This window comes from Littorina saxatilis, linkage group LG1 (genome assembly GCF_037325665.1).
Source record: "Littorina saxatilis isolate snail1 linkage group LG1, US_GU_Lsax_2.0, whole genome shotgun sequence".
In the NCBI taxonomy this organism is placed as follows: Eukaryota; Metazoa; Mollusca; class Gastropoda; order Littorinimorpha; family Littorinidae; genus Littorina; species Littorina saxatilis.
Genome location: NC_090245.1, coordinates 6306237 through 6320327, shown reverse-complemented (window position 1 = coordinate 6320327; position 14091 = coordinate 6306237). Strand labels below are relative to the sequence as shown.

Here is a 14091-nt window from a genome sequence, read left to right as displayed (position 1 = left end):
GCGTGGGACTGTTCATATGCATTTGCTGCTGCGGTTGCTGCGGTAGTTGCTGGTGGTGCTGCTGCTGTTGTTGTTGTTGTTGTTGTTGTTGCTGTCGCTGCATCAGCATGATCTGCTGCTGCTGCTGAGCCCTGAGGATACGCAGGCGCTCCTGCAAGTCCAGCATCTGCTGCGAGATCTGCTGGGTCTGGGGCATGTTAAAGAGGTGCTGGATCTGCTTCTCTAGTCTCTGGACCTCCATGGCCACTCCTGGCTGCGGCCCCATGACCTGGCGCATGGTAGGGTTGGGGCTCATCGGGCCCATGATGGGGAGGATTGGATGGGGGCAGAAGGAGAAGCGAGGGTGGTAGAGGGGAAACTGGCTGAGCTGTAGATTGGGCTCTGAGGGGGCATGTTTTGCGCAGGTGACCCTGAGCTCTGCACGATCTGCTGGTAAGGGTTGCTGCTGGGCATGCCACTGCCTGTTGACAGCGTTGGTGACACAAGCTGCTCAAGCTCCTGGAGGCTGGACTGACCGTAGGACCCCTGACCCATCCCTGCACTCTGACCTGCTGCCATTGACTGTGGCGGCACAGGGGGGCGAGGAGAGGGAGTGGCCGTGGGGTGTGAGGCGCCGGGGTAGGAGGACATGTAGGAGCTAGTAGGGTTCTGATTTGGGTAATGACCCATAGGCGTGCCATCCGGTCCCATAGCTGGCTGGCCTGGGCCAGAGCTTTGAGGGTATGGGTAACGTTGCTGAGACGCCGCTTGGTTCATGCCAGGTCTCTGGGCCATGTAGTCGCCAGGGTAACGCTGTGCGGGCTGCATTCCATAGCCAGCCATGGCGGGGTTGGGCTGTCTGACAGGAGACTGTGGCTGGAACTGGGGGCGTGGCGGTCGCTGCATGGGACCTGCCATCATGTTCATGCCTCCAGGACTGGACATGGGTGAGGCTTGCTGCTGCATGTAGGCGCTGTCCCCGTAGTGACCCATACCCTGCTGCATGCCGTACTCCTGGTGCCCCATGTAGCCCTGGCTCATACCCTGCGGCATGCACCCCTGTTGCTGAGGTGACATGAACTGGGGGTGGTTCCCGGTGGGGCTGGTCTGCGTCTGATTCCAGCCGCCACCCTGCTGTGCCATCATGCCTTGCTGTTGTCCCATCATGCCTTGTTGTTGTCCCATCATGCCTTGTTGCTGTCCCATCATGCCCATGGGTTGCTGCTGGTGGTTCATGGGCATGCCGTATCCCTGGTAACCCCCGTGCTGCGGCATCATTCCTCCGGCTGGCGGGCTCCCAAACTGATTTTGCTGTTGCTGCATGGCCTGCATCCCTCCCTGCTGCTGCATCCCCATGCCCATCATGCTGTCGCCGTGGTGACCCTGCATCTTCTGCATGGCCGAGTACTGGGAGTAGGGAGGGTTGGCGGCGTTGTACTGACTGGCCGGCGGATGACCGGGCACGGAGCTTCCAGGCCCCATCCCACTGTAACCATCCGGGCCCATGTGCTGGTATCCTCCAGGGGGACCTTGAGGTGGCTGTTGCCCCATCATCATGGGGTTCTGGGGGGTGGAGCCCGGGCCCATCTGCTGGGAGGAGCCCAGGGGCTGCATGGTCTGCCCCAGCATGCCGTCCCCGTCTGATGACATCACCCCGCCCAGGTCCCCCGCGCTGCCCGTCAGCTCATCCAGAAAGTTGGTGTCGGAGTCAAAGAGTCCTAGTATGGGTTCATCCGCCATAATGAGGCAGATGAAGATCAGTTACCTGAAACAGCAATAAAACAATTCTTAGGAACTACTTGCAGTTCATCAGCTTCTTCAGAGGAGAAACAGAAATATTTGAAACATTAAGGAAACTTAAAACTTCTCCATTCAAATCAACACACTTTTTTTAAGTTAATGAAAATATTAATAACAGTACATGTACACCAATATGCCATCAATCCAGGCAAGAATGCTCTTACTGACCAAGTGTTATTCCGAGTTTTTCGGTCTTTGGTCATTCATGGATACTTTTTTTTTTTTTGCACAAGTGGGTTTTTACATGCATGACTGTTTTTACCCTGCCATTTACTGATTTAGGCAGCCATGCACTGATTTTAGGGGATGCATGCTTGGTATTTCCATGTTTCTATAACCAACCAAACTCCGGCATAGATTACAGGATCTTTTCCGTGCCCACTTGGTCTTGTGCTTGTATGTACATATGCAAGGGATAAGGCACTGGCATGTCTGAACATACTCCGACCTGGGAGATCCAAAAATTCTCCACCCTTTACCCACCATGCGGGGCCGGAATTTGAAAGCTGAACCATGCGCCCGTCATCCCCGATAGAACGTCACAAACCAGTTCTGACAAATATGATTTAGTATTTGTACGTGAAAACTCTGAACCTGATGGGATTCAAACCCAGTGTTACTGCTAGTCAGCCATAAATGCATGTTCAACCACCCAATTTTGTCATGTACAAAAATCATTACTCTGAAAACAGCATGATCCTTGAAGTTGAACTGATTAAACCAACCCACTCATCCTGTTATCATCATACCAAGTAATCTCATCATCCGTGCAGGACGTCTGACCAATGACCCTGATGAATATATATATAAAACAGAGAAAATCTGCAGTTCTCTTAGTCTTACCGTTCTGCTGTGATGGTGTCATAGGTCCATGATATACTTTTGTATAAAATAGCTGTGGTACTTGCAAGCACCAAGCTTTGGACACCTGCAATGAAAAAAACAAAAGCAATGTAGTTAAGTACAATGTTCTAAGATATTGTTATTTGTTCAATTTATTGCTACTGTATCTCTAGATTGATTGTGCAGCAAGCCCAGGCCTACAAAACACTCTCAGTTCCTGTTGTTCCATGTCTCATTCCTTGCTGCTAAACACAGTTTTATGCTTTTTGAGGGATGGAGGGAGCCAGGTGGGGATGTGTGCCTTGTATACGCTAGCAAAGGCTGAAGTTAAGGGAGTGGGTAGGTGGTATGTTCGAGTGTACCAAACAGAAACCATCACGCAAGTTTCGATCAAGTCACCATAGATTGCAATGCCCGAACAGGGATGCCAGAATAATTCCCTGGGATTGAGTAAAAAATGTTGCTGGGCCATTGAAAAATTCACTTGCCCAGATGGTGAGCAGAAAGTTTGTTAATTTCTGAAGTAGCAGTGTTCAGTTTTAACTGTACACTTGTTTACTTCAATATTATTTCAAAATATATAGATCTGTTGCCAATAGCTTCTTATAACTTGGGTAGAGGTAATTTCTCATTTTCTGTTGGCTAGTGAATTGAAAAAGTTAGTCGCCCATCAGGCTAGTGGAAATTTCCAAACCTCTCCATCCTTGCGGAAGGAAACACACTTTCAAACATTATTTTGTTCCCTGCCATCTTCTGAGAAAGCAAACTCCACAAAATTAAGGTTTCGTCCTCCCATTACTATAAAGTATAAGTCTGTTGTGAATAGCTCCTTCGCTCATTTTTAAATTAGACCAAAGTTGAGGCTATTAGTACATTGTATAGTGAATGGTATCATTGTTTTGTATTTTATGGTAATTTTTATTAAATGTTCGATTAATCAATCCATCTTATATTTAGAACCTGAAATTTGGTCAAAATAAAATGCATAGTAACAAATTAAACTGTTCACTAATTCAGAGATTCTGCCTCAATAACAGGTAATAATATTCACTAATAATGTTCTGCTGTTGACAATGACAGCCATGCACACACAATTTTAGTTGGTTTAAGACTCGATTTCCTTTTGCCTGATCTCTCCTTTTTATATTTAGTCAAGTTTTGACTAAATATTTTAACATCGAGGGGGAATCGAAACGAGGGTCGTGGTGTATGTGCGTGTGTGCGTGTGTGTGTGCGTGTGTGTGTCTGTGTGTGTGTGTAGAGCGATTCAGACTAAACTACTGGACCGATCTTTATGAAATTTTACATGAGAGTTCCTGGGTATGAAATCCCCGAAGGTTTTTTCATTTTTTTTATAAATGTCTTTGATGACGTCATATCCGGCTTTTCGTGAAAGTTGAGGCGGCACTGTCACGCCCTCATTTTTCAACCAAATTGGTTGAAATTTTGGTCAAGTAATCTTCGACGAAGCCCGGACTTCGGTATTGCATTTCAGCTTGGTGGCTTAAAAATTAATTAATGACTTTGGTCATTAAAAATCGGAAAATTGTAAAAAAAAAATAAAAATTTATAAAACGATCCAAATTTACGTTTATCTTATTCTCCATCATTTGCTGATTCCAAAAACATATAAATATGTTATATTCGGATTAAAAACAAGCTCTGAAAATTAAATATATAAAAATTATTATCAAAATTAAATTGTCCAAATCAATTTAAAAACACTTTCATCTTATTCCTTGTCGGTTCCTGATTCCAAAAACATATAGATATATGATATGTTTGGATTAAAAACACGCTCAGAAAGTTAAAACAAAGAGAGGTACAGAAAAGCGTGCTATCCTTCTTAGCGCAACTACTACCCCGCTCTTCTTGTCAATTTCACTGCCTTTGCCATGAGCGGTGGACTGACGATGCTACGAGTATACGGTCTTGCTGAAAAATGGCATTGCGTTCAGTTTCATTCTGTGAGTTCGACAGCTACTTGACTAAATATTGTATTTTCGCCTTACGCGACTTGTTTTTTTTATCTGGTTCAACCACTACCCCCCCCCCCCCCCCCCCCTTAAAAGTTTTACCAGTCTGCACCAGAAGGGAAGCCATTTGACCTCAGCTTGATCAAAACTTATTTCAAATCATAAAAAAAAAAGAAGTGCCCTTTGCGGTCAAACTTTTTCACATTACGAGAACGCACTGGCTATTCGCACTCAGAGTGTATACAAGACCTGACCACTGTATACACTCCGGCTTTAACTTCCGGTTGCGAAGCGAATTTGCCATTCGACACCACTTTGCGATAGGAACGCAGAGCAGTTGATTATAAGAGTACAAAGAAACGAAAACAATATGATGCTGCACGGCCTTTGCTGTGACGTAGATCTGATTTTTGACACTGAACCGCATCAATACTCGGAGCGTCATTCGACGCCATTTTGCGAAGGTACGCTTCACGTTCGATTCATGGTATCAAAGTATGCTGGTAACAAACACAGACAAAAACAAACACTTACACGAAACTGATGCTTCATCAGTTCATGGCAATTTATTGTCGGAGTTTGGAACACACTTGGAGTGTGTATCGACCTAGAAACGGTTGTATACTATGTGAATACATACATTATTTGCCAACCCTCGACACTACTTTTTAACGCCTAATGTTAGGGGGCATTTCATTGGCTACAGATTTGAAACAGAGTTTTTCATTGCCGGAGTGTATACAGACTCATCGATCCTGTACACACTTGGAGTGCGTATAGCTTTTGCCTTACAAGAAAGGCAATGTTAAAGACTGCCAAATATTTCCAAAACTCTTATGGTCATTTCAGCATTTTTGACGAAGAAAATAAATACCAGCAACATCCCCCATCAGTGACTCCATTAACCCGCTCTATGGAAACAAGCGGATGATTATGAATCAATGATTTGATTGCAATGTAAAATTAAAAGCCAGGCTTTTTTCATTCAGCTAAAACTATCAAGTAAAACCATAGCCCTCCATCCCACCCTAACCCTACCCCAGCACAGATTACTCTGTTCAAAGCTAAAACTGTGAAACTGAAAACCAGGTTTGTTATTACTTGGAGTTGGACTGTTATCATGGGGATGGCCAATGGCCATGCAAAAGAAAGTGTGTTTCACTGTTTGTGTGTGTAAACATTGATCGAACTTGACGCGGGGCGGCAGTAAACGTGGTTTGGTGAGGTGTGCAATGGGTCAGTTAGATGAAGACTACACGCTGGGATCCACTTGAACAAAAGCAATGAAGTATGTCACCACACAGTCCAACCACAGGTCTGATCTCGATTGTTTACAGCGGCACGTGCAGGGACCATGCCGTTTGCTGAACTGTACTCACATCGAGATGCAAATAAAAGCATTGATCGAGCCTTAGATTACTCAGACAGAACACTCGATCGCATAACAGAAGCACTCGTAAGCTGAGACAATGAAAAAGTTTCTTTTGAACGCCATTTCTGTCGCAGTTTTTGAAGAAAATTATCAGTGTCTGAAGACAGAAACCGGGGTGATATCCACCAATGTTTTGCATTCATCAGCTGCGATCTGTCCACATAACTGTTAAGAATATAACCACAAACAGAACTATCACACAAATATTCTACTTACTTGCGATTTAGACGTTACTTTTCCCAAATTTCCCAATAGTTGATTTTGTAGAGTTTGACGGCCTAAACCTCCAACATCTTGCATCGTGTGAACACTTAGTGACCCCAGCAAACAGCGCTCTCATTGGCTGTTTATTTATATACTTTACTTTACGTTATGGCAATCTCTCACGTAATATGAATAAAATGCTAATGCTTAGCATATACGAGCTACTTCTAAGTAAGATATGATGCAGTAAATAAATCTCTTTTTCGTGCAGGACTATTTGTTTTGCCGTTACATTGAAAATGCACAAACTACCGAGTCAGGTAATACCCAATCAAAACTCCCCTTTGAAAGCGACTAGGGAGAGAAGAAATTGTTCTGCCTGGCAAAGAGATGGCCAATCAGAGCCAGGTTGTTTGTAAAATGCCCGGATGTAATCTTCCAGGCGTCACCTGGCCTGTGTTCAAAGTAAACTGTGCACGGGCGAGTTAACGTATAGTTCGGTACACCAAAGATGGAAATAAAAGTTTCACAAACCAACAAAGAAGCAACGCTTTTATTTATCGTCATCAAACACTCAGAATAATTGGCTGAGTAAGAACACCACGACAACCACGTTGGTTGAACTGAATTAAGAAAAAAATGCTTGAAGTAAAGTCAGCCGGTTTTGAAGATCTTTGTCAGTAAACTAATCGGTGCAATCCCACCTGTCGGTCACTCCATGGATCCTAAGTCTCACGGTACACAGTTCGTGACCATTCAGCCCCAGTCACCAACACGTTCCGATGACTTGACAAGATGGTCAGAACAATGCTCAGTATCTGTTTTCAGCTTAAATTCGTTTCAAATCAAACACTGAAAACTTGAACGCCTGAGTGGGAGAACCGTGTCATCTTCCTCGGGTGTCATCGACAGTGTTCGTATACTGAAACACCTACACCGTGGATTTTCGCTCGCCGCATGTCCGTCTCCGTTGTCAGTCCCCATACAGCCCCATTTGACCCAATGCTGTTGGGAGGGTTCCCCCCCGAAAGTCCGAGCTTCAGCACGGTTCAACTTGGTGACTCGACTAGGCAGACTACGTTATCTTTAATTGTGACGAGACCGTTTATTGCAAAACCAGTTTTATCAGTGATTGCGGGAAGGCCACAAAAACAATAACCAAACAAGTCGCGTAAGGCGAAAATACAACATTTAGTCAAGTAGCTGTCGAACTCACAGAATGAAACTGAACGCAATGCAACGCAGCAAGACCGTATACTCGTAGCATCGTCGGTCCACCGCGCACGGCAAAGGCAGTGAAATTGACAAGAAGAGCGGGGTAGTACTTGCGCTGAGAAGGATAGCACGCTTTTCTGTACCTCTCTTCGTTTTAACTTTCTGAGCGTGTTTTTAATCATGGGCAAACATATCATATCTATATGTTTTTGGAATCAGGAACCGACAAGGAATAAGATGAAGGTGTTTTTAAATTGATTTGGACAATTTAATTTTGATAATAATTTTTATATTTTTAATTTTCAGAGCTTGTTTTTAATCCAAATATAACATATTTATATATTTTTGGAATCAGAAAATGATAAAAAATAAGATGTACGTAAATTTGGATCGTTTTATACATTTTTTTTTTTACAATTTTCAGATTTTTAATGACCAAACTCACTCATTAGTTTTTAAGCCACCAAGCTGAAATGCAATACCAAACCCCGGCCTTCGTCGAAGATTACTTGACCAAATTTTCAACCAATTTGGTTGAAAAATGAGAGCGTGACAGTGCCGCCTCAACTTTCACGAAAAGCCGGATATGACGTCATCAAAGACATTTATCAAAAAAATGAAAAAAACGTATGGGGATTTCATACCCAGGAACTCTCATGTCAAATTTCATAAAGATCGGTCCAGTAATTTAGTCTGAATCGCTCTACACACACACAGACAGACAGACACACACACACACACACACACACACACACACACACACACACACACACACATACACCACGACCCTCGTCTCGATTCCCCCCTCTACGTTAAAATATTTAGTCAAAACTTGACTAAATATAAAAAACACCGAAATAGTTACTGAATCGGACAAAATATGTTTAGATTCACAAAGCTCATCCACTGAGGTTGTTTCAGTAATCATGGGTTTATCATTTTCAATAACCTTTTTACAATGACAATGACAATTCTTTATTTTACGAGGGTAACAGAATTATAAGCATAGGAATACTTTTTTGCATCTGGCCCTCGCCCTAAAGAGGGACTAAATCTACCATAATAACTTCTACTACATGAATACATAATTAGTGAAATAGTATAAGTTTATGTACATAAGCGCATTATATAAAAACATTGTAATTCATAAATGTTTATGACTAGGTGCAAGGCAAAAAATGTGTAAGGTCAGATTAATATGCAATAGTACATCAACTCGAACATTTCAAGTAGGCCTATTTCGATCGAAGATCTTAATACAAGTCGCGTAAGGCGAAAATACAATATTTAGTCAAGTAGCTGTCGAACTCACAGAATGAAACTGAACGCAATGCCATTTTTCAGCAAGACCGTATACTCGTAGTATCGTCAGTCCACCGCTCATGGCAAAGGCAGTGAAATTGACAAGAAGAGCGGGGTAGTAGTTGCGCTAAGAAGGATAGCACGCGTTTCTGTACCTCTCTTTGTTTTAACTTTCTGAGCGTGTTTTTAATCCAAACATATCATATCTATATGTTTTTGGAATCAGGAACCGACAAGGAATAAGATGAAAGTGTTTTTAAATTGATTTCGACATCAAATTGATAATAATTTTTATATATTTAATTTTCAGAGCTTGTTTTTAATCCGAATATAACATATTTATATTTTTTTGGAATCAGCAAATGATGGAGAATAAGATAAACGTAAATTTGGATCGTTTTATAAATTTTTATTTTTTTTTACAATTTTCAGATTTTTAATGACCAAAGTCATTAATTAATTTTTAAGCCACCAAGCTGAAATGCAATACCGAAGTCCGGGCTTCGTCGAAGATTACTTGACCAAAATTTCAACCAATTTGGTTGAAAAATGAGGGCGTGACAGTGCCGCCTCAACTTTCACGAAAAGCCGGATATGACGTCATCAAAGACATTTATCAAAAAAATGAAAAAAACCTTCGGGGATTTCATACCCAGGAACTCTCATGCCAAATTTCATAAAGATCGGTCCAGTAGTTTAGTCTGAATCGCTCTACACACACACACACACACACACACACACACACACGCACAGACACACATACACCACGACCCTCGTTTCGATTCCCCCTCGATGTTAAAATATTTAGTCAAAACTTGACTAAATATAACAAGTCGCGTAAGGCGAAAATACAATATTTAGTCAAGTAGCTGTCGAACTCACAGAATGAAACTGAACGCAATGCAACGCAGCAAGACCGTATACTCGTAGTCCACCGCTCACGGCATAGGCAGTGAAATTGACAAGAAGAGCGGGGTAGTAGTTGCGCTAAGAAGGATAGCACGCTTTTCTGTACCTCTCTTTGTTTTAACTTTCTGAGCGTGTTTTTAATCCAAACATATCATATCTATATGTTTTTGGAATCAGGAACCGACAAGGAATAAGATGAAAGTGTTTTTAAATTGATTTGGACACTTTAATGTTGATAATAATTTTTATATATTTAATTTTCAGAGCTTGTTTTTAATCCGAATATAACATATTTATATGTTTTTGGAATCAGCAAATGATGGAGAATAAGATAAACGTAAATTTGGATCGTTTTATAAATTTTTATTTTTTTTTACAATTTTCCGATTTTTAATGACCAAAGCCATTAATTAATTTTTAAGCCACCAAGCTGAAATGTAATACCGAAGTCCGGGCTTTGTCGAAGATTACTTGACCAAAATTTGAACCAATTTGGTTGAAAAATGAGGGCGTGACAGTGCCGCCTCAACTTTCACGAAAAGCCGGATATGACGTCATCAAAGACATTTATCAAAAAAATGAAAAAAACCTTCGGGGATTTCATACCCAGGAACTCTCATGTCAAATTTCATAAAGATCGGTCCAGTAGTTTAGTCTGAATCGCTCTACACACACACACACACACACGCACAGACAGACACACATACACCACGACCCTCGTTTCGATTCCCCCTCGATGTTAAAATATTTAGTCAAAACTTGACTAAATATAAAAAAGGATATAACAATTATACAACATGGTGTTTATCTTTGTCAGGGGGTCCTGATTTGGCCTATCATGGTCCGCTGGACCCAAAAAGCAACAACTAACTAACTATCTTTGCCAGCTGAACAGAAAGGACAGTTTCCAGTCGTTCCTTTTGATGTGTACTTAAACTTGTGAGCGTTGATTTCAGATACTCCTGCGCGGAAACGAGTAAGTGCAATCCTGCACTTATTTTCAATTGATTCAACATATTTCTCTTTCTCCAAGCATTTCTTGTAACAGCTATATATGTCAAAACTGCATTCTAAATAAGAAAACCGTTCTTGACAAAAACAGTCGTGTTATCGTGTTTTAAACTCTCGCAAGAAACACTTCTCATTCCCAACCATTCCGTACATCCACACAGTAGCAAAGACAAACATAAAAGACTGGTGGCGTGCTCACAGAGAGAGAAGGAGAGAGAGAGAGAGAGAGAAGGAGAGAGAGAGAGAAGGAGAGAGAGACAGAGACAGACAGACAGACGCCGGACAGACACAGACACAGAGAGACTGACAGACAGACAAACAGAGTTATAGAGACAGATAGACAGACAGACAGACGACGATCACGAAAATCTCCCCTTTTCAGATCTTACCCCCCCTCCTTCACACACACACACACACACACACACACACACACACATCCATCAACAGGGGAAGTAAGGATTTGATTGGATGCTTCTTTCCAACAGCTCACTTCCCTCCCTTCGTCTCTTGTTGATGGCTTCGTCTCTTGTTTCGCAGCGATACCACGATGACGTAGCTGATCGGACTTCACGTGCACTGGTTCTGGCCCGTGTTCTTGGGCGACAAGCAGGCTGAATGGTTTTGCCATGAATCTAAACGTTCGTGAGATGTTGACTGGAAAAAGTGTCGGACTGCAAGGGCGGATCGGGGGGGGGGGGGGGGGGTTACACGGGTTACGTAACCCCCCCCCCCCAAAAAAGAGGTAATTTATTGGCTCAGGATGCACCAGATAGCTCTATTTTGCTTCTTTGGATAAAAAAAATTTCCGGGGGGGCATGCCTTCGGCGCCGTCAACTTGTATCTTCGCAGTCATTTTGTAACCCCACCCCCCCCCCCCCCCCCCCTCCAAAGTGAATTGATCCGCCCTTGGGACTTACGGTGTGACCTGGCCCACATACGGACATGGTTGTTACCAAATCGCGTACAGTTCGCGTGCAAATTATAATTGAAAACAGACCGAGTATACTGGACTGTGAACAATAGCATGGTTATTCATGATATTCATCACTTGTGAATACCGCGATCGTTTTGATCATTTCGTTTCGTCCCATTCCCTCACATACGTGTTTGTTTTGTTGTTGCTTTTATGTATTTTTGATTGTGTTTTATTTTTTGTATTTCTATCTTTATTTTTATGTCGATGTGGCTTGTTAAGCTAAAGACATTAAACCATCAAAGCGGCTGTTGACAAATGGTTTATTGATGAAATAAGTGTGTGCGTTACAAGGAGTAGGGCCATCATCCACTTTGACCCATACCAAAATCAACAATTTGTGCAGAGCACACAAATCTCGTGTACACTACATTGGGGTGTGCACGTTAAAGATCCCACGATTGACAAAAGGGTCTTTCATGGCAAAATTGTATAGGCATAGATAAAAAATGTCCACCAAAATACCCGTGTGACTTGGAATAATAGGCCGTGAAAAGTAGGATATGCGCCGAAATGGCTGCGATCTGCTGGTCGATGTGAATGCGTGATGTATTGTGTAAAAAATTCCATCTCACACGGCATAAATAGATCCCTGCGCCTTGAGTCCGAGTCTGGAGATACGCGCGCGATATAAGACTTCATATAACATAACATATAACAGAGTGGGAATTTTTCAATGAACTATTTTTTTTTTTAATGGGAAACTACCTGGTACTACGGTATCTTTCTGCAAAATTACGAGTTATCAATCTAAAAAACACACCTCACTTTGCATAAAAAGCAGTGACGATGTTAATTTTTGTTCTGTATGGTAAGTCATCTGTGGGATAGCAAAAAAAAAAAAAAAACAAAAAAAAAAAAAAAAAAAAAAATTATATCATCAACTGATACCGCTCTGAAACGTTCTGCAACTGTAAAGGCACTCTCCTTCTCGTGAAAACAGTTCGGCTCAAGCGCCGTCTCAGATCTTGCCAGGCTTTTACATGGGTTAAGGTCATCATCCTTCCACTGGGTCACTTTCCAACAATCAGCGCCGTGCCCTGTCTATGGAAAGCCGTTTGGCTCATAACCATTACACGTGTAAAAAAATGATTAATACACGTGTAATAAATTATTAATGCACGTGTAATAAATCATTAATACACGTGTAATAAATAATTCATACACGTGTAAGAAATGATTAAATACACGTGTAATAAATATTTCATGCACGTGTAAGAAATGATTAAATACACGTGTAATAAATATGTTTTCATGCACGTGTAAGAAATGATTAAATACACGTGTAGTAAATGATTAAATACACGTGTAAGAAATGATTAAATACACCTGTAATAAATTAAAACTTGAATCGGAAAATATACGACTTGCAAAGCAACAACTCTCGTCTATATTACTTCCGGTTCGCGCGCGATTGATCTCTCAAAATGGCGACGCCGCTAGAGGGGATTTTTTTTTTTAGATCAGACCCGCCAAAAGGTGAACCATTGCATCAATGTGTTGCAGTCTGGTAATGAGCCAGAAGAATTTGCGATGAAGACGCATATAGTGTTTTTCATGTGGATTCCCAGTCCGAGTTTTTAAGTCGCTTAACCACGTGACTCCTGCATTTTAAACGCTTGTAAGACTCTGAAATGATTCTTACACGTGTAATAAATAATCAATACGCGTGTAATAAATGATTAATACACGTGTAATAAATAATTCATACACGTGAAACAAATGATTAAATACACGTGAAATAAATATTACATGCACGTGTAAGAAATGATTAAATACACGTGTAATAAATGATTAATACAGTGTAATAAATGATTAATACACGTGTAATAAATGATTAATGCACGTGTAATAAATGAGTAATACATGTGTAATAAATGAATAATGCACATGTAATAAATGATTAATACACGTGTAAGAAATGATTAAATACACGTGTAAGAAATGATTAAATACACGTGTAATAAATATTTCATGCACGTGTAAGAAATGATTAAATACACGTGTATGAATTATTTATTGCACGTGTAATGGTTATGAGCCAAACGGCTTTTCCATAGCATAAGAAAAAAGATAAATTACACGTGCAGTAAATAATATATACACGTGTAAGAAATAAATACACGTGTATAAATTATGTATTACACGTGTATGAATTATTTTTTATTACACGTGTAATGGTTATGAGCCAAACGGATTTCCATACCTGTCTGCTTGCTGCAGTGAGTGTGAATGAGCGTTTCTGTATGGAAATCCGTTTGGCTCATAACCATTACAAGTGTAATAAAAAATAATTCATACACGTACGCGTGTAATACATAATATATTTATTTCTTACACGTGTATACTGACATTATTTACTGCACGTGTAATTTATCTTTATTCTTATGCTATGGAAAAGCCGTTTGGCTCATAACCATTACACGTGCAATAAATAATTCATACCT

The 14091-nt window shown here is 41.3% G+C and overlaps 1 protein-coding gene across 1 annotated transcript; it reads right to left on the bottom strand.

Moving 5' to 3' along the window:
* Positions 1–8: 8 nt before the first annotated feature.
* Positions 9–6335, bottom strand: LOC138960103 (uncharacterized). Its single transcript, XM_070331852.1, has 3 exons — positions 6247–6335; positions 2623–2707; positions 9–1744 (listed from the first exon to the last, which is right to left on the bottom strand). Exon 3 carries the CDS (start codon positions 1717–1719, stop codon positions 292–294), a length of 1428 nt encoding a protein of 475 aa, XP_070187953.1. The 5' UTR covers positions 1720–1744; positions 2623–2707; positions 6247–6335; the 3' UTR covers positions 9–291.
* Between the last annotated feature and the right edge of the window lie 7756 nt (positions 6336–14091).